The sequence below is a fragment of the Hyperolius riggenbachi genome, chromosome 6, assembly GCF_040937935.1.
Source record: "Hyperolius riggenbachi isolate aHypRig1 chromosome 6, aHypRig1.pri, whole genome shotgun sequence".
Classification (NCBI taxonomy): Eukaryota; Metazoa; Chordata; class Amphibia; order Anura; family Hyperoliidae; genus Hyperolius; species Hyperolius riggenbachi.
The window spans coordinates 166627626-166651521 of NC_090651.1; the positions used below are offsets into that span (position 1 = coordinate 166627626).

General features: G+C 44.8%; 1 protein-coding gene across 1 annotated transcript in view; it reads left to right on the forward strand.

The window, feature by feature from the left end:
• FOXRED2 (FAD dependent oxidoreductase domain containing 2) overlaps positions 1 to 23896 on the forward strand; it is a 128987-nt gene that overhangs the window by 21450 nt on the left and 83641 nt on the right. The window contains exons 4-5 of the mRNA XM_068240182.1: positions 186 to 467; positions 14056 to 14222. Of these exons, the coding sequence (XP_068096283.1) occupies positions 186 to 467; positions 14056 to 14222 (449 nt within the window). The remainder of the gene's footprint in view (positions 1 to 185; positions 468 to 14055; positions 14223 to 23896) is intronic.

The window sequence follows — 23896 nt, forward strand, 5'->3', positions numbered from 1 at the left end:
TAATAAAAAATGTGTCTTTTACCAGTACTACCAGTCCCAGTCCAATTTTATATTTGGATAGTTAACACCAACATTGTGGCTTTTTTTAAATTTTGTAATTATGGTTTAAAAAATGTTTGCTTGCAGTAATGGCATAGATAAATAGCACTCCAAATTCCCTCCTTTTCCCATTTCTTTTTTCTTAGAGCTATTAACAATGGACTTTTGGACACCTACCAGCTCAAGTCTTTAGATGGGCTTTTAGAAGGTGATCTTGCAGACTTGGCATTAATCCGTGATGAGTTTGGAAAAATATATGTAACTCACAAGCATTATCTTAAAAGGGACATCAACTATGAGACTATTAATAAAAGCAATATTTCAGCCATACTTCCAAAGGATGATTTAGATAACTTTGCAGCTCGAGAGCCATATGACCGTGTCCTTCGCTGCTTGGGGTGGAAATTTGACTTCTCAGTCTTTGATAAGTAAGTAAACATTGTTCCTGTAATTGTGATAAGGAATAAGTTAGAGATACTGTAAATGTGATAGAAATATGTTAGAGATTAAATGGTGCTTTAGTTGATCTCGTTTATCTGACTGTGCAAAGAATTCTGATAAAAAAAGTACTCAAAAATATATTTCTTTTGGGTGAGAGCTGAGTGAGCCAGATTGTACAGTGTGTGCAATTTATATGGATACACCTTAATAAAATGGGAATGGTTGGTGATATTAACTTCCAGTTTGTGGCACATTAGTATATGTGAGGGGGGAAGCTTTTCAACATGGATGGTGACCATGGCGGCCATTTTGAAGTTGGCCATTTTGAATCCAACTTCTGTTTTTTTAATAGGAAGAGGGTCATGTGACACATCAAACTTATTGGGAATTTCACAAGAAAAACTATGGTGTGCTTGGTTTTAACGTAACTTTATTCTTTTGTTAGTTTTTTACAAGTTTCTCTTTGTTTACAGCCATTGACATGTCACCGAGGTTAACACGTGAGGAGCGGATAGAAATTGTGTTAATGTCTGGTGAACGCAGTAACTAGGTCATTGCAGCAGATTTCAATGCTAGACACCCTACGAGACCACCCATCTCCCATGCTACAGTTAGCAAACTGTTTGCTAGGTTTCGTGAAACAGGTTCAGTATTGGATTTGCCAAAATGTGGACGCATGAAATCTGTCACTAATGAAGAAACATCAGTGGCTGTCCTAGCTTCATTCAACAAGAGCCTACACACAGCGTAGCACTCGCCGCATGTCACTGGAGAGTGGCATTAGTCGAACCGAACATCCCTTCGGCGGATATCAGCTACTCACAAATGGCACCCTTACAAACTGCAGCATCTCAATGAGGATGACCCAAATCAGTGCACTGAATTTGCAGAATGGGCAAAACTAAAATTGGAACAGGACCCTCAGTTTATGCAGAAGATTTTGTTCAGTGATGAGGCAAACCTTTATGTGAATGGTGAAGTTAACAAACAAAACCACCGCTATTGGTCTGACACTAACCCACATTGGATAGATCCCTCCAAGACTGTTGGCACAAAAACATTTATGGTATGGTTTGGTATATGGGGTACAAAGATATTGTACCCCATTCTTCATCAATGGAAACCTCAAGGCCACTGGATATGTGAAATTGCTATATGATGATGTGTTTCCCTTGTTATGCACTGAAGCTGGAATGTTCCCTGAGTTTTTCCAGCAAGATGGTGCACCACCACGTTATAGGTGTCTGGTCCAAGCATTCCTAGATGAACAGTTTCCTGGAAAGTGGATTGGTCGTCGTGGGCCAGTTGAATGGCCCCCAAGGTCTCCCGATCTGACCCCCTTAGACTTTTATCTTTGGGGTCATCTGAAGGCAATTGTCTATGCTGTGAAGATGTGCAGCACCTGAAACTACAGATACTGAAAGCCTTTGCTAGCATTTCTCCTGCGGTGTTGCTTTCAGTGTGTGAAGAGTGGGAGAAGAGGGTTGCATTGACAATCCAACACAATGGGCAGCACATTGAAGACATTTTATAAGTGGTCAGAAACTTTTAAATAACTCATAAAAGATTAAAGTTGCGTTAAAACCAAGCACACCATTGTGTTTCCCAATTCCCAATAAGTTTGATGTCACATGACCCTCTTCCTATTGAAAAAACAAAAGTTGGATTCAAAATGGCTGACTTCAAAATGGCCGCCATGGTCACCTTGAAAAGTTTCCCCCCTCACATATACTAATGTGCCACAAACAGGAAGTTAATATCACCAACCATTCCCATGTTAATAAGGTGTATCCATATAAATGGCCCACCCTGTATATCACACTGATATGGTAAATTCCCAGAGAATATAGGGGAAAGACTAAACAGAAGTTGTACAATTTGGTTAAAGCACACCTAAACTGACAGGGGATATGGAGGCTGACAGATTTATTTCATTTTAAATAATGCAGATTGCCTGGCTGTCTTGCTGATCATCTGCATCTGCTTTTAGCCATAGACCTTGAATAGTCAAGCCGTTTCTGATTGAACTACTGCTGCAGCCAGGCAGACCAGCCGTACATCCAGGCAACTGGAATTGTTTAAAAGGAAATAAATATGGCAGCAACCATATCCCTCTCAGTTTTGGTGTACTTTAAGAATGATCTAACTCAATAGATTGCTAAAAGAGATGTTGCTAATCTTGTGCAACATCCGTAACATCTAGATTTTCACCAGTTGTTTGGATAGGTGAAAATTTAGCATGTGTATATAGTTTAAAGCCTTATACCACTCTTGCTGAGGAAAAACAATTATTTACAGACCCGTTGTATACAGTAGAAGTATTATAGCAAATGTTATTCTAGCTTCTTATTTTGTTATGTCTACAAGGTAAATACATCCACTGTAATCCAGCACAGCTCTTTTATCAAATTTACTTTATCAAAGTGCATACAAAGTTACAATAAAACGGTATTAAACTCTGACATAGTGTTCAATAAAAATGTGTTTCAATACTTTTTATAACCCATACAGTTATCATATTTGCTTTTGTGCACAAGTATTATTCATTTAGGAATTTCAAGTTCCCAATGTAGAGTTTATTTGCTCTGAAAGCTGCCATTGCATTTATTCATAGCTACAGTATTTTTATATATTGTAATATACCCAGGGAATTTTCCTGAGCTGTCTGCTGATCTAGACCTGTTAACCTCCCTGGCGGTATGGACGAGCTGAGTTCGTCCAGCAAAAACTTGCAAAAAACGTTAATGACGAGCTGAGCTCATCCATGCCGACAGGGAGATTTCCTGTTTCTCTGCCCCGCCGGCTGCATATTTTTCTCATCAGAGGGATTCCCCAGGATACAACCAATGAAAATATGGATAAACGGTATCTCAGGTCTGTAAAGTACCTGCACCTTAGCCGGTGCCTGGTCTCAGCTGGACTGCCTGTACAGCGCATAGGACATCAATAATAGAAAAGAGACGGCACACCACTGGCTCTGCAAAATTTGCTGTGTATTGGCGAACAAACACTACATGTTACGGATCATCGATCCTTCATCAGGTGTATAACAACAGTGAAATGAGTACAACCTCATATAAATACACAATCAGGTTTGAGCCACCACTCCCTTATCAACTCCACCCACCAAAACATTTAACCCCCTGATCCCAAGTACATAGTTTCATTATGATTAAGTCCCATTAAAACAACCTAGGTCATATGGCACTCCATGTTGGCTACCAAAAAAATGTCCATCAAGACTGACCGTACTTTCTGGCACTTCCCCTCGAGGACTGCCACAGAACCACCTGTGAAAAAACATGGGGTTATAAATAACAAGCCTATTATCTACAAAACGCATCCTATATGGCACTTTGTGACCAACTATTAGTATAAGTAAGTTACAAAAAACATTTTAGAGGCAGCCTTTCATTCATGCCTCTAGGAGTCACTACATCCAAATTGTGGATCCACCTTGATTCACGTTGTTTTAATAATTTCTCTTGATTTTCTCCTCTTTTGGAGGTAGCTATAGCCTCCAACACACACCACCTCAGTTGCGCAGCATTATGACCCGCAGAAAAAGTGTCTAGCCACTGAGGTATCGTAACTTTTTCGTAGGGTCATCATCACATTTAATGTAATGTAATTCATTCTGCACCTGTTTGAAGCCCTCTCTAAGATAGCTACTAACATCCTGTATCACAGTTGCCCCCCCTTTATCTGCCTTGGTGATTATAATGTCAGCATTATCAGCTAGCCGCTTTAAAGCTGCATTCTGAGTTGCAGTTAAATTGGGATGGATGTATCTGCTACTGTCCCAGTTCCTAATGATTTCCCGTCTGACCGCTTTTTCAAAGTTTTGAATGGCTGGAAATTCCTCATCAGGGGACCAATCAGACCGCTGCGTGTACCTAGACAATCTATTGTCAGTCCCACTCTCAGGCGAACTGCCTTTGAAAAAGGCCTTCAATTTTAGCCTCCGTATAAATCTGAACCAGTCCACTTCCCACTCAAACATGCTGTCAAGATGGGTGGGCACAAACCCCAATCCTTTCTCCAAAACACTCCACTACATGGGTGGTATACGGGCTGAAGTGCCCGTGTGGCCTCATGTATGTGGGAGAGACCACTAGAGCTGTCAGGACCCGCATACAAGAACACAAAAGGGCCATCACCAGGTATGCTGAGGGTGAACGAAAAAGTTACGATACCTCAGTGGCTAGACACTTTTTTTCTGCGGGTCATAATGCTGCGCAACTGAGGTGGTGTGTGTTGGAGGCTATAGCTACCTCCAAAAGAGGAGGAAATCAAGAGAAATTATTAAAACAACGTGAATCAAGGTGGATCCACAATTTGGATGTAGTGATTCCTAGAGGCATGAATGAAAGGCTGCCTCTAAAATGTTTTTTGTAACTTACTTATACTAATAGTTGGTCACAAAGTGCCATATAGGATGCGTTTTGTAGATAATAGGCTTGTTATTTATAACCCCATGTTTTTTCACAGGTGGTTCTGTGGCAGTCCTCGAGGGGAAGTGCCAGAAAGTACGGTCAGTCTTGATGGACATTTTTTTGGTAGCCAACATGGAGTGCCATATGACCTAGGTTGTTTTAATGGGACTTAATCATAATGAAACTATGTACTTGGGATAAGGGGGTTAAATGTTTTGGTGGGTGGAGTTGATAAGGGAGTGGTGGCTCAAACCTGATTGTGTATTTATATGAGGTTGTACTCATTTCACTGTTGTTATACACCTGATGAAGGATCGATGATCCGTAACATGTAGTGTTTGTTCGCCAATACACAGCAAATTTTGCAGAGCCAGTGGTGTGCCGTCTCTTTTCTATTATGGATTCCCCAGGATGGCTGGATGCCTGACTGTACGCTGTGGGTAGCGATCTGTGCTACCCACAGCGTGCAGAACAAGCATCCAGCCACCCTAGGGAATCCCTGGGCAGCCAGCGGGGCAGGGAATGTGCGGGGTTCCCCCCTGTATGCGGAGGCTATGTGGGCGGGGGGATCCCCCTCTGTGCGGGTGGGGGGATCCCCCTTCTATGGTGGCTGTTGTGAGTGGGGATCCCCCTCTGTGCGGGTGGGGAGATCCCCCTTCTATGGTGGCTGTTGCGGGCGGGCATCCCCCTCTGTGCGGGTGGGGGGATCCCCCTTCTATGGTGGCTGTTGTGGGCGGGGATCCCCCTCTGTGCGGGTGGGGGGATCCCCCTTCTATGGTGGCTGTTGCGGGTGGCCTATTCTCCCCCCCCCCCCCTCTAAGCCCGTGGAGTAAATAGTTGTACTCACCAGAGGGCTTTCTCCAGCGACGCAGCAGCACTTCCTCCTCCATCTCCGAAGTCCCGGTCTCTGTACAGTTACATTACGAGGCTTGGTGACGTCACCAAGCCTCGTAATGTAACTATACAGAGAACGAGACTATATATACCTGGCTAAACACCTGGCTCACTATACATCTGGCTAACTATACCTGGCTGCACATCTGGCTAACTATACCTGGCTGCACATCTGGCTAACTATACATCTGGCTAACTATACATCTGGCTAACTATACATCTGGCTAACTATACCTGGCTGCACATCTGGCTAACTTTACATCTGGCTAACTATACTTGGCTAACTATACCTGGCTGCACATCTGGCTAACTATACCTGGCTGCACATCTGGCTAACTATACATCTGGCTAACTATACCTGGCTGCACATCTGGCTAACTTTACATCTGGCTAACTATACTTGGCTAACTATACCTGGCTGCACATCTGGCTAACTATACCTGGCTGCACATCTGGCTAACTGTACATCTGGCTAACTATACCTGGCTGCACATCTGGCTAACTATACCTGGCTAACTATACCTGGCTGCACATCTGGCTAACTATACCTGGCTGCACATCTGGCTAACTATACATCTGGCTAACTATACCTGGCTGCACATCTGGCTAACTTTACATCTGGCTAACTATAACTGGCTATACCTGGCTGCACATCTGGCTAACTATACCTGGCTGCACATCTGGCTAACTATACATCTGGGTCTTATACTCACCATTGGCATGCTGATCCCTCGTCGCGTACCTCTGATAGCTTCCCCAGTGTCTTCTTCCATGTCCCTTGGCGGATTTTGCTTCTCCCTCGGCGATCACATGTCCCCCGTTGATCGGCGTATATGACACCAGGGTCACGCAGCGTCATCAACATCTTGCAGAAAACACTTTTTTTTAAAAATTGAATTCAATACAATAACCTGTATTGAATTCAATATCAAAAAAAATTGGTTGCAAAAAAAAAATGGTTGCAAATTATTGGAAATTAATTGAAACACTTTTTGCACAGAAATCCTGGGGAAACTGAACGCCAGGGTGGTTAAAGGAGTTTCACAACTGCCAGGGAATGTTAACATTCCTCTCTTGCTACAATTAGTAAACATAAGATAATGTTATCACCAGTTCGGATTCGGCTCTCACTGCAGGGAAATTTCTGTTGAAAAAGTCCTGTGTTTAGCTGAATGCTGTTCTGCTAAAACAAAAATTGTGGTAGTATATTATATGCTGTAAATAATATTTTAAAGCAAAGCAGAAATGCTGGGTTTCATACCGCTTTAAAAATGCTGCAGTGTGACAACAGCCCACTGTTTCGAGCCTCCCTGGCTTTGTTCATGCCACACTGCCAGCTTTCGACATACAGGTATTGTACACTCAGCAATCTTGCCACTTACACAGTATATTGAATTGTTTAACCTCCCCAGTCTTCTTGCATCTGTACTGATGAACGCTCAGGTGGTTAAAATCCAAAAACCTGTCTACATTTGACAAAAGTAAGTAAAACCTTTTAGGTTATCATATCATTTAGAGGGAAAATCAGAGTCTGGTGTTTTCAGTTAATGGAATGACAATTCGGTGTGAGTTAGACACCCTGGCCCATATGCAATCCCCTTTTTCTACTGACTTTTCACCTAGGTGATATTTTCAAACTTGTCTATAAAATGCCTTTTAAATCACCAATAAGCAAGAAAATAGTCAACATTATTTTGATAGTACTTTTCAGCTACTTTTTGGTACTTTTTCACTTACAAAGTGCCAAAAAAAGTTATTTTTAATAGAAGATGAAAACTTATCTTCTAGGAGAAAACTCAGGAGAAAAATTATCACACATACAACACATCTGTGTATGTTTGTCATGGCTTGAAGAAAGGAGATGTCTGAGGACCTCAGAAAATCAGTTGTTGATTCACAAAAAGCTGGAAAAGATGACAAAACCATCTCTAAAGAGTTTGTACTCTTCCAATCACCAGACAGATAATGTACAAATGGAAGAAAGTCAAGACCATTGTTAACTTACCCAGAAGTTGTCAACCATCAAAAATAACTCCGGCTGCAAGGTGTATAATAGTCTAAGAGGTTATATACAAAGGAACCCTGTCTCACATTGGCAACTGTTTAGCAATGGTTTTTATAGTTAGGAGAAAGCACAGCTCTCACCAGAAATATTGCTGACAGTTTACAGTTTGCTTAAGACCATGTGGACAAACTAGAAGGACAGTGGAAAAATGTTTTGTGAGTGGGTGAAGCTTGGCTTAAATGATGAGCATTAGATTTGGAGAAATAAATGCCCTTCAGTCCAGCATACAAATCTTATCCCATCAGTGAAACATGGTGGTGGGGGTGTTCTGGTTTGGGCCTGTTTGCATTGCTGCCTGGATGGCTTGCCCTTATATGCATCAAAGAGATGTCAGCGAACACAGGAAACAAATATCCATGTAAAGGAGGATTTAATCTTGAGGACATAGCACACCAAAACCCTATATGTACTCTATCGCACATCGCTATGGAAGATAACGGTGCTATATAATTCCATGATAATTATAATTTAGCCAAACTGTAATTTTATTGAAAGAGATCCATGGCTATAATTACTAGGTAATGCCCAGTGTTGTTGATACAGGGATTTTATCTGATTGCCATCTGGAGTTGGGAGTGGATTGTTTTCCCTTTTGGGGCTAATTGGACCATGCCTTGTAAAGGTTTTTCGCCTTCCTTTGCATCAACTGGCATATCTGAGGGAGCAGGTGGTGTTGTACTTTGTTTTCTGGTTGAACTCGATGGACGTATGTCTTTTTTCAACCCAAATAACTATGTAACTATGTAATAGAAGAAGAAAAATTATATTTTAAGTTGGACTTCTATTTACAGTTCATCATATTTTTCTGTGCTAAGACCCTAGTTCAGCCTCCCACTTCTTTAATGCATATATGATAGTAAGTTGGAACCAGTTAGCAATGTAGGAAGCTTTCTACATCACACGTCTATACTTTCTGTAATAAATATATTGAAAGTACCAGGCTGCACCCTTAGCTCCTAGTTGCCAGAAGGGTGATAGTTGTTTCCCCAACACAGTCTTTTTTTTTTTTTTTGGTTTCAATTATTTTTATTGAATTTTCAAGAAAAGACAAACAAACAGAATATGTCTCATAACAGTTACAGAACAAATAGATATACATTTCCGTCAATAACAAATAATAACAGAGAAACCAACGGGACACTACATAGGACACTACTCCATTAGAACAACCAGATTAGTTAAACAAAATAAGCAGACCTTTTTCCAATGATTAGATAGAATAGGGAGTGCCCATTATCGTCGATAGAAATTACGGCAAATGTGAGTGACGAAGGAAGGGGATACAAATGAGCACGTAACTTGGGAGGAAATCACGCACCCTTTAACTAAACCAGTCGTGGTTGGGTAGGAATATACTCAATTTTAAACCTTTTAGGGTAGCACATTTGGCCTGACTTCCAGCAAAGGCAGGTATATGATACTTATAGAAATTTCGTAAAAACCAAAGTTCTGTAAGGATCCCTGCAACCGAGCAGTTTTGATTTCTCTTCCTGCATTTGGTTGCTTGATTTTGTTTGCATTTGCAATGAAAGTAATTGCTATTTGCAATCACTCTGCAGTTCAGAGTAGCCTGGGATGTTGTCATGAATCCACCTAGGGCTTGCTGTAGTTGAACTGCAGCCAGACAGCTGTGGATTTCTTACATGCATGTGGTTGCATAATCTGGCATGCTTTTGTAATGAGAATCCTTTCCATTCACAGCCAGCTTGCAGCCTTCAATCAGTGTAGCACAGGATTGCATGATTACCATTCAGCTGTGTGGGAATTTGCATGTCTGTTCCTATTGACTGATATCCATAGAAAAACCTGCCTCTCATTCCAGACCTCGCCCGACATAGCGTACAGCTTGCCTGAGTTTTTGCTGGGTCCATGGTGTGAAAGTTGTATTATTGTATTGCATTATCTTGCCTTGCCTGCCTAGACGTTCACTGCACCCACAGGGGGTACAGTGAGGTCTTTATCTTCCTATTGGTGGGGAACTGCCTTCACCACACTGGTGACTGGTAGTATTCCTACTTGCACTGTTTCTGTGGACGGGACTGAAGCAGTGGTTGCTATTAGTTACGCTCCTACCTGTTTGTCTTGTCTGTGCCAGTGTGGATGTTTGCTATTGCTGGGCAAACAATCCTCCTGTCTGTCCCTGCTAGTCCTGTTCCTGTGGACGTAACTATAGGCTGCTGTTACTATTAGTTACGCTCTTACTTGTTTGTCTTGTCCAAGTCAGTGTGGATGCTTGCTATCGCTGGGGCAGCGATTAGATTGGCAAGCATTCAGTCTGTCTGTCGATTGTCTGTCTTGTTACTCAGTCAGATGCTCAGGGCTGCGTTCGCCCTGAACAACCAGTGTGTCTTGTTTGCTGGCAAGCATTCCATTTGTCTGTCTGTTGTCTGTCTAGTTACTCATTGTGCTGGGCATCAGAGGCTCAGGGCTGCGGTCGCCCTGAGCAACCATTGTGTCTGGTTTATTTGTGGCGGTTATCGGAAGCTCAGAGCTGCGGTTGCTCTGAGCAATCTTACTTCCTTGTCCATAACTCCTGGGGTGATCTGTGTAACCTCTTTCACTATCTAATATCACCCACCTGCATAGTCTTGTTTGTTCTGGTGGTACTCTGGCTTTCTAGGTCTTAGCTGCTTTACCTTGCACCTCCAAGGCCTGGGTGTAACCAAAGTCGGGCAGTTGTTATTTCCTCACCTCCCGTTCAAGCGGGGACGCATCACAAAGGGTGAAGAAGGTGGTGATAGATTGGAAGAGAAAAGGGTGCTCTCTGAAATACTATTGCTATTCCAGCAATAGTATTTCAGAGGGCACCCTTTTCTCTTATTTTTTTATTGCCAGTGGTATATTCTGGGAGCTTCCTAAATACGAAGGGGGTTTGGTCAGATTGCACTGAGGGGACTGATCCACACCCCATGTTTTGTGCATGTGATAGATTGGGGCATAGCAGCTGAAAGAAAGCAGGAGAACTGCCAGGCATTACAAGTTCAAAGACCAAAGTGTCGAAACTAAACTAAACAAAAAATTAGAGATAAGTGAAAAGTGGTAAAGAGAAGAAAAGAAAGAATGAGAAAGTATTGAAAGAGAGAGAGGGGACGAGGAGTGACAGAACAGAATAAGATCATCTACATGTTGAAAAGGCGAGTGTGGCCTACACCAATAACAAAGGTCTCTAACCAAAGAACTGCATTCCAGGCCTAAAAGATAGTCCATAAGTGGAGCCCAGATCTTGTTAAATTTTGTCATATTATCTTCCAACCTCACTCAGTTTCTCAAAAAAGAGAATGGGGCCTAGCCTACTTTTAACTAGGTCGAAAGATAATACTTTGGAGTTCCATGCAGCAGCTATGGTCAACTTGGTAGCGGTTAATATATAATGAATATGTGCATTTTGTGAAGATGTAAGTTCTGGGTTTGGAAGCCATGGTAATGTATGGATGGGATTTTTAGATAGAGGGTTATTAATTAGGGAAGACGCCCAAGTGCAAACCCTTAATCACAGACAATGGACTTTTTCTGCATTTCCACCAAATGTTTTAGGTACCCAGAGTACACCCTCTGAAGCAATTAGGTGAGGCGCTTTTGTTAATTTTTGCTAATTGATGTGGGACTAGGTACCAGCAAAATAATTGCTTATAATTAACTTCTATTTGGACAGCATTAACAGAGGTTTTGGGAATACTATTCCATATTTCCGGGAGATCTTCATGATCTATAGATATACCAAAATCTTTTTCCCATTTACCTATGTAATCTGGCTTGTGATGAAAGCGTTAAAGAGAACCCGAGCCAAAGCCTGGGTTCATAAACAAATACTTCCCTAAGCATAGGGAAAACCTCTGGATCCTAATAAAGTTTCCCTTGCTGTCCCCTGGTCCTCTGTTGCTGATCACAGACCCAGCAGCTGATCCAGGGCACGCTCCTCTTCTTTCTTTTTTTTCCCCCTGATTTTGGCCTCTAAACCTATATGCATCTTATATTCCAAAAAATACTGTAATTGCTTTCATTGCAAGGTTACTCCTGTTTGCTCCATGCTCCACTGCCCAATAAGCTTACGCTACTTCTAATTACTGGAACGACATTTGGTGAATGACCTCTCCAATTTTGTTGCCAGGATTTCCACCACTATTTTGGATTTCTACCACCTGGTGTAAAAATCTGTTAAACAAAGGTGTTTTAAAGAAAATCTGTAACGAAAAAAGTTCCCCTGGGGGGTACTCACCTTGGGTGGGGGAAGCCTCCGGATACTATCAAGGCTTCCCCCGTCCTACTGTGTCCCACGGCGGCGGTGATAAAGCTCCCCCAACAGCGGGGATGTAAATATTTACCTTCCCGGCTCCAGCGCAGGCGCAGTATTGGCTTTCCGCTCAGAGATAGGCGGAAATAGCCAATCGCTGTCGGTCTGCTCTACTGCGCAGGCGCAAGTCTCCTGCGCCTGCGTAATAGAGTGGACCCGACAGAGATCGGCTATTTCCACGTATTTCCAAGTGGAGAGGCACAATAGCGTTCCCGCTGGATCCAGAAAAGGTAAATATTGCACTGCCTGACAAATTGTCGGCTGTGCGTTCCGTGGGCTGCAGTGAGACCGCCGTGGGACACAGGACGACGGGGGATGCCTCGATAGGATCCAGATGCTTCCCCCTACTGAGGTGAGTACCCCCCAGGTGAACTTTTTTTCGTTACAGAGTCTCTTTAACATGATTGTGAGGTCCACGCCACCAGCTTGGACCCCGTGGATTAATTCTGTTTAGCTTTTTTTTTTTTTTTTTTTTTTTTTTTTTACTAAACAGAATAGCTGGTTCACAGTAGGAGCGCTTTTTGAAAAGTTCTTAGATTAGCAAATCACTTTTCAAATCGCTATCACTTAGAAAAGCGCTCATACTGCTTAGTTAAAATCTAATTCTAGACTAAAAAAAGTGGAGGCTGAACTATTGCTTAAAAGATAGACATAAACCAATCAGCCACAACTTTAAATCCATAAATGGGTTAAGTGGATGGCATTGATTATCTTGTTACTTTTGCACTTATCAAGAGGTGGGATATATAATCAAGTGAAGAGTCTAGGTGATATATTTGAAGGAGGAAGGCTCTGAACAGATTTGACAAGGACCAAGGCAGTGGCATAGCTAAGCAGCTGTGGGCCCCGATGCAAGTTTTACATTGGGGCCCCTAAAACGCTCTATGTGTAACAATTGGATACGGTGCACCAAAACCAGCCAAGGACAACCACAGTGTCAGAGCTGCAATAAGGGAATGGGGAGCAGTTTGTTAATGATTACTACTATTTAAAGTATCTATAGAAGTCATTATTATGAGCACAGGACCAATAGAGAGCTAATACTGAAGTTGAGGGAGGGCCCTTCGGGGGCCCCGATGCGGTCGCAACCTCTGCAACCCCTATTGTTACACCCCTGGACCAAGGCGTGATATCTACAGTAGATAACTGAAACCGAGCATTTTCAGAACCTCAAGCCTTTTGGAGTATTCCAAGTGTTCAGTGATCTGAGGAAGATCAATCAGTGACTTAACAGGGTCATGGGTGCCCATGGCTCATGGATGCACACAAGGAGCAAATGCTAGCTCATCTTGTATTATATCACAGAAGTTCACTGTAGCACAAATTGCTTTAGTGTACTGATATTCATCCTGCTTACTTTATTTTATAAGAATCCCATGTGACTGCATCTTTACCTGCCTTCCCACCTGATGTTGAACCAAAAAAAAAAATGGGCAGGTGATTTTAATTTTTAAAACGTACTAATTGTTGCCACAATCTCCATTTTCTTTTAGTGGCAGTTGTGAAGATCATGCTGTACTTTGGTGCACTAATAATGATTTTACCATATTCTTAAAAAAATATTGTTATGATAAATCTTTGCATAACTGTCATGCATACAAGGTCACTACTATTATTTTTATTGTATTGTTCTGCTTTCACAAAATATTGTCTGTTCAGCTAACATGTATGTTTGCAGTATGCAGTCCAAGAAAGCCTGTAGCAACAAAAGGGTTAAAATATGTAATATCTTCCATTTGTGTTAAATTTTTGTGTTGGTGGATCACTAAATATTGTTGCTTTCATGCTATGAGAATACTCTGTATAAGAATAACATTTGGATTAACAGATATACATGGAAAAGTGTGAATTAGAGCATGTACAATAATAAATCATTTTTGGTGGTTTAGGTCTGTCAGACTGCAGCCAACTTCTGGTCTAAAGAAAAAATATCCTTTGGTTAATGCAAATTATGAAGCAAGACATACTTCAGGATTGTTTGTGGTGGGCACTGCCAGTCACGGCATTGACTACAGGAAATCTGCTGGTGGATTTATCCATGGTTTCCGTTATACTGGTGAGTAAGGCCAGCTTTGGTATCTCTTTTACTGCTTCCTGAATCAAAACCTTCAGGAGATTGAATTTGCGATTTCTAAAGGTTTTTAGACCTTTAGCATTACAATGTTCACACTGCAACTTTTTTTTTTCTTAGTAAACTGGTGAAAGTTTAAAGGACAACTGTAGCTAGAGGTATGTGGAGGCTGCCATATTTATTTCCTTTTAAACAATACCAGTTGCCTGGCAGTCCTGCTGATCTATTTTGATGCAGTAGTGTCTGAATAACATCTGAAACAAGCATACAGCTAATCTTGTCAGATTTGACAATAATGTCAGAAACACCTGATCTGCTGCATGCTTGTTCAGGGTCTCTGTATTAGAGGCAGAGGATCCGCAGGGCTGCCAGGCAACTGGTTTTGCTTAAAGAGACTCTGTAACAAAATGTTCAGCCTTATTTCTTCTATCCTATAAGTTCCTATACCTGCTCTAATGTGGTCTGGATTACTGCAGCCTTTTCTAGTTGCACTGTCTCTTTAATACATCTACCGGTAATCTTCTTTTCTTTGTCAAGCTTTGTTGACCCAGAGAGGAATGCACTGCCTCTGCTGTGATAGGGACAAGTTATGCACGCCCCCTCTATGCCCCCTGCAGGCTCTGTGTGTGTGCTTTGTTTATCACTCACAGACAAGGTTTCTGCTCTCTGTTTCAGCTTGTCTGAGGGGGGGGGGGGGGGGGGGGAAGCTGCTCTTGCTGAGAAACCATGACTGGAGTGCAGATAATTCACTATGTAATAAAAACTTGTAGTATACTGTAACATGAGATATATATATATATATATATATATATATATATATATATATATATATTATACACAAACATCACTTCTTGGTTAGCGGCCATGTTTTTTGTTTGTAAATACTGCCTAAAACTGGCGATTAAAAGCCAGGATCGCGGATGTGAGCGGCAAAAACGGCAAAGAGGGATCTAGGAGATCACAGTGCCTCAATTGGTATGTTTTTTATTGTACAAATTGGACAGTACAGATTCTTTTTAAAAGGAATTAAATATGGCAGCTTTCACAAACCTCTTGCTACAGTTGTCCTTTTAGAATTTAAAGTGATAGAAGACATATGGGGATTGATTCACAAAAGAGCGTGCATAGCACTCCTAGGTTGTTTTTCACTGCTCTTTTGCTGGAGCAGCGCTCTTTTGTGAATCAAGCCCATAGATAAAGAAAAATTAACATTGGACTCCTCTTAATATTGCACATAGACCAGAATGTAACCAAACTGGTTGGCCAGAAAAGGAGGCTTTTTAGACCATTGTAGCCCCTTACACACTCCAATGAGTTCTGGTTCGCCATGAGCTTGCTGGTTAGTCTATACCTCTGGGTGTTTCAAGTCCTACTCCATAGAGCCAAATTAATCCATGCCATGCACTGATGAGGATCAACCAATCCAAAACATGTCTGTATGCATGTTGGATTATTATGGCTCTGTACTAATTACAAGTAGTGATGGGCCGAACCTCCAATTTTAAGTTCGCGAACCGGGTTCGCGAACTTCCGCGGAAGGTTCGGTTCGCGAAAAAGTTTGCAAACCGCAACAGACTTCAATGGGGAGGCGAACTTTGAAAAATAGAAACAATTATGCTGGCCACAAAAGTGATGGAAAAGATGTTTCAAGGGGTCTAACACCTGGAGGGGGGCATGGCGGAGTGGGATACACGCCAAAAGTCCTGGGGAAAAATCTGGATGTGACGCAAAACAGCGTTTTAAGGGCAGAAATCACATTGAATGCTAAATTGCAGGCCTAACGTGCTTTAAAACATCTTGCATGTGTATACATCAATCGGGTAGTGTAATTAGAGTACTGCTTCACACTGACGCACCAAACTAACTGTGTAACGCACCGCAAGTTACCAGCTGTTTGTGTAGTGACGGCCATGCTGGACTACTGCGCAACATGGCGAGATTGCTCTTCCTCACTCAGTGATGTCAGGTAATGTGTGACTGCCTTATCAACTTTCCATGGCATTGTTAAAAAGCTTACGTTTTGTTTTTAAATTACATTTTCTACTTGCTGTGTACTTGTTCAGTACCGCTACAATGAGAATCCTATGGAGGCGGGCAAGTCTGGCATTGTGACCCCGGGTAATGGCCGGGGAATGAGGGTTTGAATCCGGTGTGGAGCCTGAGCAACGGCTACCACTACACATCCAAGGAGGGCAGCAGGCAGGCATGCACGCCCGCCCCGAGGTAGTGACCAAAAATAACAATACAGGAGTAGGACTTTCGAGGCCCTGCTGTGTATTTGAATGAATGTACTTTAAATCCTTTAACGAGAACCAGTTATGGCGGGAAAAGATGACACCACATTCCTTTCACGAGAATCATATGGAGGCGGGCAAGTCTGCCATTTGTGACCCCGGGTAATGGGCGGGGAATGAGGGTTTGAATCCGTGGTGGAGCCCGAGCAACGGCTAACACTACACATCCAAGGAGGGCAGCAGGCAGGCATGCACGCCCGCCCCGAGGTAGTAACCAAAAATAACAATACAGGAGTAGGACTTTCGAGGCCCTGCTGTGTATTTGAATGAATGTACTTTAAATCCTTTAACGAGAACCAGTTATGGCGGGCAAAGATGACACCACATTCCTTTCACGAGAATCATATGGAGGCAGGCAAGTCTGCCATTTTTGACCCCGGGTAATGGCCGGGGAATGAGGGATGGAATCCGGTGTGGAGCCTGAGCAATGGCTACCACTACACAGGCAAGGAGGGCAGCAGGCAGGCATGCACGCCCGCCCCGAGGTAGTGACCAAAAATAACAATACAGGACTCAGGAGGACTTTTGAGGCCCTAATTGTAATTAATCAACTTTAAATCCTTTAACGGGAATCCATTATGGAGGGCAAGTCTGCTATTGTCACCACGGGTAATGGGCGGGGAATGAAGGTTGGATTCCGGCCCGAAGTGGGAGCCTGCTGAGACCCATGCTGTACCTGCCCTGACCGTGCTTTGCAGACCAGGCATCTGTGGTCAGATGGACCCTTGACCCAGCGGAAGACAAACCAAGTCGAAAGCATTTGCCAAGAATGTTTTATGGAGGGCAAGTTTGCCATTTTTTTCAATTGTTTGAAACTGTAGATGGTTGTATTTTTCAATTGTTTGAAACTGTAGATGGTTGTATTTTTCAATTGTTTGAAACTGTAGATGGTTGTATTGCGTTACGGAGTTGGAGCCTAAGAAACGGCTACCACCACACATCCAGGCATGGAGGGCAGCAGGCAGGCATGCACGCCCGCCCCGAGGTAGTGACCAAAAATAACAATACAGGAGTCAGGAGGACTTTTGAGGCCCTAATTGTAATGAATCAACTTTAAATCCTTTAATGGGAATCCGTTATGGAGGGCAAGTCTGCCATCCATTCAAGTGCAAGTTCTGCACTGACTGCCAGGTATAATACAATGTGCAGTCACAGATGCAGTGAAAGGTATACAGTGACTGCAAACAGCCGTTTGTGTAGTGACGGCCATGCTGGACTGGTGCGCATCATGACGAGAGTGCAGATGATGGTGGCTTTTTAGCCCATATGGTCGCCCGGCTGATGTGGCTGAATGACAGAACAGTGACTGTCCAGCTGATCAAATTTGGTCTGACTACAATGAAACAATGACCTTATTATCTTTGGTGTGCCACCCCCACCCGAGACACTCATATAGCCGGCAGTCATTGCTTCATTGTGATATGCAAGCCCCTTCACCGCGGCAAGGTAATGATCACGAAGGGGGATGGGCACATGTACATGCCTTTTGTTCTTTTGTTGCAGCCGCCTGCAGTTCAGCCAGAAAAATTAGGCAGGCATGTGCATGCCCCAGAAAAATTAGTATAGCGGCCGCTGCTAGCAGCGGCCTTAAATTCTGGAATCCGCCTAGAGTCCTGGACCCTGGTGGTGGTGGCGGAGAAGGCAGTCAAGAGGCCTGCAGGCAGAGATGCTGTGTGTGGGGACTGACTTAGTCTTCGGTCGTGCAATAGCCCTCAGGGATCCATGCCTTATTCATTTTGATAAAGATCAGGTACTGAACACTAGGCGACTTCTCTTCTCAGTGACAATGCCTCCAGCTGCACTGAAGGTCCTTTCTGACAGGACGCTTGCGGCAGGGCAAGAGAGAAGTTGTATGGCAAATTGGGACAGCTCTGGCCACAGGTCAAGCATGCGCAACCAGTAGAGCAAGGGTTCATCGTCGCTGCTCGCAGTCGCAGTGTGTACATCCACACTTAAGGCCAGGAAGTCGGCTACCTGCCAGTCCAGGCGTTGGTGGAGGGTGGATCCCGAAGGGCTACTGCGAGGCGTTGAACTAAAGAATGTCCGCATGTCCGACATCACCCCGAGATCGCTGGAGCGTCCTGTCCTTGCCTGCGTGGACTGGGGAGGAGGAGGAGGATTACTGCCAGTGGTACCTTTATTGCGTTGTACTGTCACATCACCCTTAAAGGGGAACTGAAGAGAGAGGTATATGGAGGCTGTCATGTTTATTTCCTTTTAGACAATACCAGTTGCCTGGCAGCCCTGCTGATCCTCTGCCTCTAATACTATTAGCCATAGCCCCTGAACAAGCATGCAGCAGATCAGGTGTTTCAGTGGTTCAGACTTATAAGTCTGATCTGACAAGACTAGCTGCATGCTTGTTTCTGGTTTTAATCAGATACTACTGCAGAGAAATAGACCAGCAGGGCTGCCAGGCAACTGGTATTGATTAAAAGGAAATAAACAGGACAGCCTCCATATACCTCTCTCTTCAGTTCCCCTTTAAATGCATTGTAAAGCATCATTGACAGCTTGTTCTGCAAGTGCTGCATCCTTTCCGCCTTGTGTTGATTTGGTAACAGGTCTGCCACTTTGTGCCTGTACCGAGGGTCTAGTAGCGTGGCCACCCAGTACAGGTCATTCGCCTTGAGTTTTTTGATACGGGGGTCCCTCAACAGGCTGGACAACATGAAAGAGGCCATCTGCACAAAGTCGGATCCAGACGTACTCTCCATCTCCTCTTGCTCTTCCACAGTGATGTCACGCAACTCCTCTTCCTCCCCCCAGCCACGAACAATACCACGGGAACATGGAGCAGCAGAAGCCCCCTGTGATGGCTGCTGCGGTTGTTCTTCTGCCGCCGCCGCCTCTTCCTCCTCCACAGAAACACCTTCCTCATAATCGTCATCCGAGTCTGACTCCTCTCCTTCCCCACACGACTCCTCTTCTTCCTCCTCCTCCCCCCTCTGTGGTGCCGCAGGTGTCGAGGAAACATGTGGTTCGGATGTAAATCGCTCCCACGAATCCTCCTGCCGTAGCTGTTCCTGTTCCCGCTCCTCCACAGCTTCATCCACCACTCTACGCACGGCACGCTCCAGGAAGTAAGCATAGGGGATCAAGTCGCTGATGGTGCCTTCAGCGCGACTCACCAGGTTGGTCACCTCCTCAAACGGCCGCATGGTCCTGCATGCATTTCGCATCAGTGTCCAGCTGTTGGGCCACAACATCCCCATCTTCCCAGATTGTGTCCTTCTACTGTAGTTGTACAGGTACTGGGTGACGGCTTTCTCCTGGTCTAGCAGGGGAGAGAACATGAGCAGGGTGGAATTCCAGCGAGTTGGGCTATCGCATTTCAAGCGTCTCACCGGCAAGTTGTTTTTCCGCTGAATGTCCGCAAAGCGTGCCATGGCTGTATAAGACCACCTGAAATGCCCACACAACTTCCTGGTCTGCTTCAGGACGTCCTCTAAGCCTGGGTACTTTGAGACAAATCTTTGCACGACCAGATTCAGCACATGTGCCTAGCAGGGTACATGTGTCAGCTTTCCCAAATTCAAAGCGGAAAGGAGATTGCTGCCGTTGTCACACACCACGTTGCCGATCTCCAGCTGGTGCGGGGTCAGCCATTGCTCCACCTGTTTGTTAAGAGCAGCCAGGAGAGCTGCTCCAGTGTGACTCTCTGCTTTGAGGCAAGACATGTCTAAAATTGCGTGACACCGTCGTACCTGGCATGCAGCGTAGGCTCTGGGGAGATGGGGCTGTGTAGCTGGAGAGGAAGAGGAGATGGGAGCACCGCTAGAGTTCAACTGACACTCAGCTGAGGAGGAGGAGATTGACAGCGAAGAGGATGTAGCTGGAGGAGAAGGAGAGGAGGTGGCAGGAGGCCTGCCTGCAAGCCGTGGAGGTGTCACAAGTTGGTCCGCTGCGCAGCCACGTTCTCCCTGCTTGCTGCCATCGGTCACCAGGTTGACCCAATGGGCTGTGTTCGTAATGTAGCGGCCCTGCCCGTGCTTGGCAGACCAGGCATCCGTGGTCAGGTGGACCCTTGACCCAACGCTCTTCGCAATAGATGACACCACTTGCCTCTCAACTGCACGGTACAGTTTGGGTATGGCATTTCATGAAAAATAAGTGCGGCCTGGTATCTTCCACTGCGGTGTCCCAATGGCCACAAATTTACGGAAAGCCTCTGACTCCACCAGCTTGTATGGTAATAGCTGGCGAGCTAATAGTTCCCCCACACCAGCTGTGAGACGCCGGGTAAGAGGGTGACTGGCCGAAATTGGCTTCTTCCGCTCAAAGACTTCCTTCACGGACACCTGGCTACTGCTGTGGGCAGAGGAGCAGGAACCGCTCAAGGGCAGAGGCGGTGTGAAGGTTCAAGGGAGAAAGCGGATGAAGATGATGCACCTGAAGGAGGAAGAGGAGAAGGAAGGTGGCTTGTCTTTTGAGGGGTGCTGTTTTCCTCAGGTGTTCTTCCCATAGCTGTTTGTGCTTTTTCTCCAGGTGCCTTCGTAAGGCACTTGTCCCTATGTGAGTGTTGGCCTTTCCACGGCTCAATTTTCGGAGGCAGAGAGAACAGATGGCTTTGCTCCTATCTGACGCACACACGTTAAAATATTTCCAAACCGCTGAGCCCCCCTGGGGTGATGGCACTACGGTGGCATCAACAGCTGACGTTGAAGGGCATGTTGGCTGGCTGGCCATAGCTGGCGATACATGGCGCCGGACACTGCCCCCAGCTGTTTCTGAGGACGAGCTCCCTCTGCTTCTATCATGGAGTCGTCTCCTCCTACTTCTCTCTGGCTCCCCCTCTGAACTGTCCCCCTGGTCATCTCCTCTATTGGGAACATACGTGGCATCCGTATAATCGTCATCATAATCCTCCTGCCCAGCTCCGCTTTCCTCAGACAACTCCACAACTGCACCAACTTCAGGTGGTTCATCATGCCCCTCCTCATCATCATGCCCCTCCTCACACGTTACGTCCATACTATCGCCACCTAACTCAGACGTATGAGGTGGTGTACCTCCGCCTTCTTCTTGTTGTTGCAGTAGTGGCTGTGAATCAGGGATTTCGCCACCACCACCACCAAATAACTCCTGCGAAGTGTCAAATGCAGCGGATGTGGTGCTTGTTGTAGCGCTGGTGGCTGCGGGAGATGAGGTGTTCTGTGCTAAATACTCAAGCACGTCCTCACAATTTTGGGAAGTGATGGCACGTTCCTTCTTTTGAGCACTGTACTTTGGGCCAGGTCCGCACGAAATCACAGCAACACCACCTCGCACAGACCTGCCAGTGCCAGGTGGCCTTCCTCTGGGTCTGCCTCTACATCTTCCTCTACCTGGTTTGTCCATTTTGTCCATCTCGGGGGGAAGCTAGGTATATGCAGTGAGGTGAGTTCACTCAACACAAAAGGTAGTTATATGCAGAGAGGTGAGTTCACTGAACACAAAAGGTAGCTATATGCAGTGAGGGGAGTTCACTCAACCCAAATGCAGTGAGGTGAGTTCACTGAACACAAAAAAGGTAGTTATATGCAGTGAGGTGAGTTCACTGAACACAACAGGTAGCTATATGCAGTGAGGTGAGTTCACTCAACCCAAATGTAGTTATATATGCAGTGAGGTGAGTTCACTGAACATAACAGGTAGTTAGATGCAGTCAGCTGAGTTCACTCAACACAAAGGTAGTTATATGCAGTGAGGTGAGTTCACTCAACAGAAAAGGTAGATATGCAGTGAGGTGAGTTCACTCAACTTAAAAGGTAGTTATATGCAGTGAGGCAAGTTCACTCAACACAAAAGGTATTTATGTGCAGCGAGGTGGGTTTACTCAACACAAACGTAGGTGTATGCAGTGATGAGGTGGGTTAACTAAACACAACAGGTACTAGTAGTAGGTAAATGCAGTACTGGGTGGGTAGTACAATGTGCAGCTCCCTGTCACACACACAGGCAGTCACTGAATGTGCTGCTGATGCTGGTGGGCTGCTGGCAGTGGGACACACAGTACGAATTAGCAACGCTGTCTAAGCAACACAAGTGCCTCACACACACAGGTAGTCACTGAATGTGCTGCTGCTGCTGGTGGGCTGCTTGCAGTGGGACACACACATTATGAATTAGCAATGCTGTCTAAGCAACACAAGTGTCTCACACACAGGTAGTCACTGAATGTGCTGCTGCTGCTGCTGCTGGCAGTGGGACACACAGTATGAATTAGCAATGCTGTCTAAACAACACAAGTGTCAGTTTCAAACACAGAAAAAAAAATTGATCACACGAGCAGGATGAGCTCTGAAAAGAGCTGTTCTGGGGCGCTATTATAGCAATAAGATTCAGCTAGGAGCAAGCCCATTCTTAACCCCGGACACGACCAAACTGCTCATCCATGCCCTCATCATCTCCCGCCTTGATTACTGTAACTCACTCCTTTCTGGCCTCCCCCTGAAACGCACTGCCCCCCTTCAATCAGTGATGAACGCGGCTGCAAGACTCATCCATTCTTCGCACCGCTCTGCATCCACATCTCCCCTTTGTGAATCCCTGCACTGGCTCCCTATCCGTCTCAGGATAAGTTTCAAGATTCTATGCCTGGCGTATAAATCTGTGCACAAAACATGCCCTACCTACATCTCGCAGCTTGTTCACAAGTATACACCAGGTCGCCCCCTCCGTTCCTCCAACGACCTTCGCCTCACCACCCCGCGCATTTCACACTCCCATGCCCGCCTGCAGGATTTCTCAAGAGCTGCCCCCACCCTCTGGAATGCCCTTCCACCACCCATCAGACTTGCTCCCTCTTTCAACACATTCAAGCAAGCCCTCAAAACCCACCTCTTTATGATGGCCTACCCACCTCCCACCACACAGTAACTCTCTAAGGAATATTTAACAGCCCCCCCTAGTGTTTCCACCCCTCCCTTTAGATTGTAAGCCTCTGGCAGGGTCCTCCACTCCCTAGTGTAATCTACAGGATCATGTGCTCCTGTCCTATGACAGCCTGTACTTGTATTACTGGGCCTACCTAACCAGCCCATATTGCATGATCATGTATTTTGTACAATTTGTATGTATAACTTTGTTCTATGTGTATAACCCTATGTATGTCATCCTTGTATCATTGTATATATTTATTGTCCATCGCTGCGTAATATGTTGGCGCTTTATAAATACAATAAATAATAAGAAGAAGAAGAAGAAGGCAAGAGCCTGACTAATCTGTCCCTAGGAGAACAAGTCTGCAGCAGCTGTCCCTAGTCTGTCTCTAGCAGGCACACGAGTGAGGCTAATGGCCGCCGGAGCCTGCCTTATATAAGGGGGGTTGGGGCTTAGTATAGCCGGATTGGCTACAATGCGCCTGCTGACTGTAATGCAGAG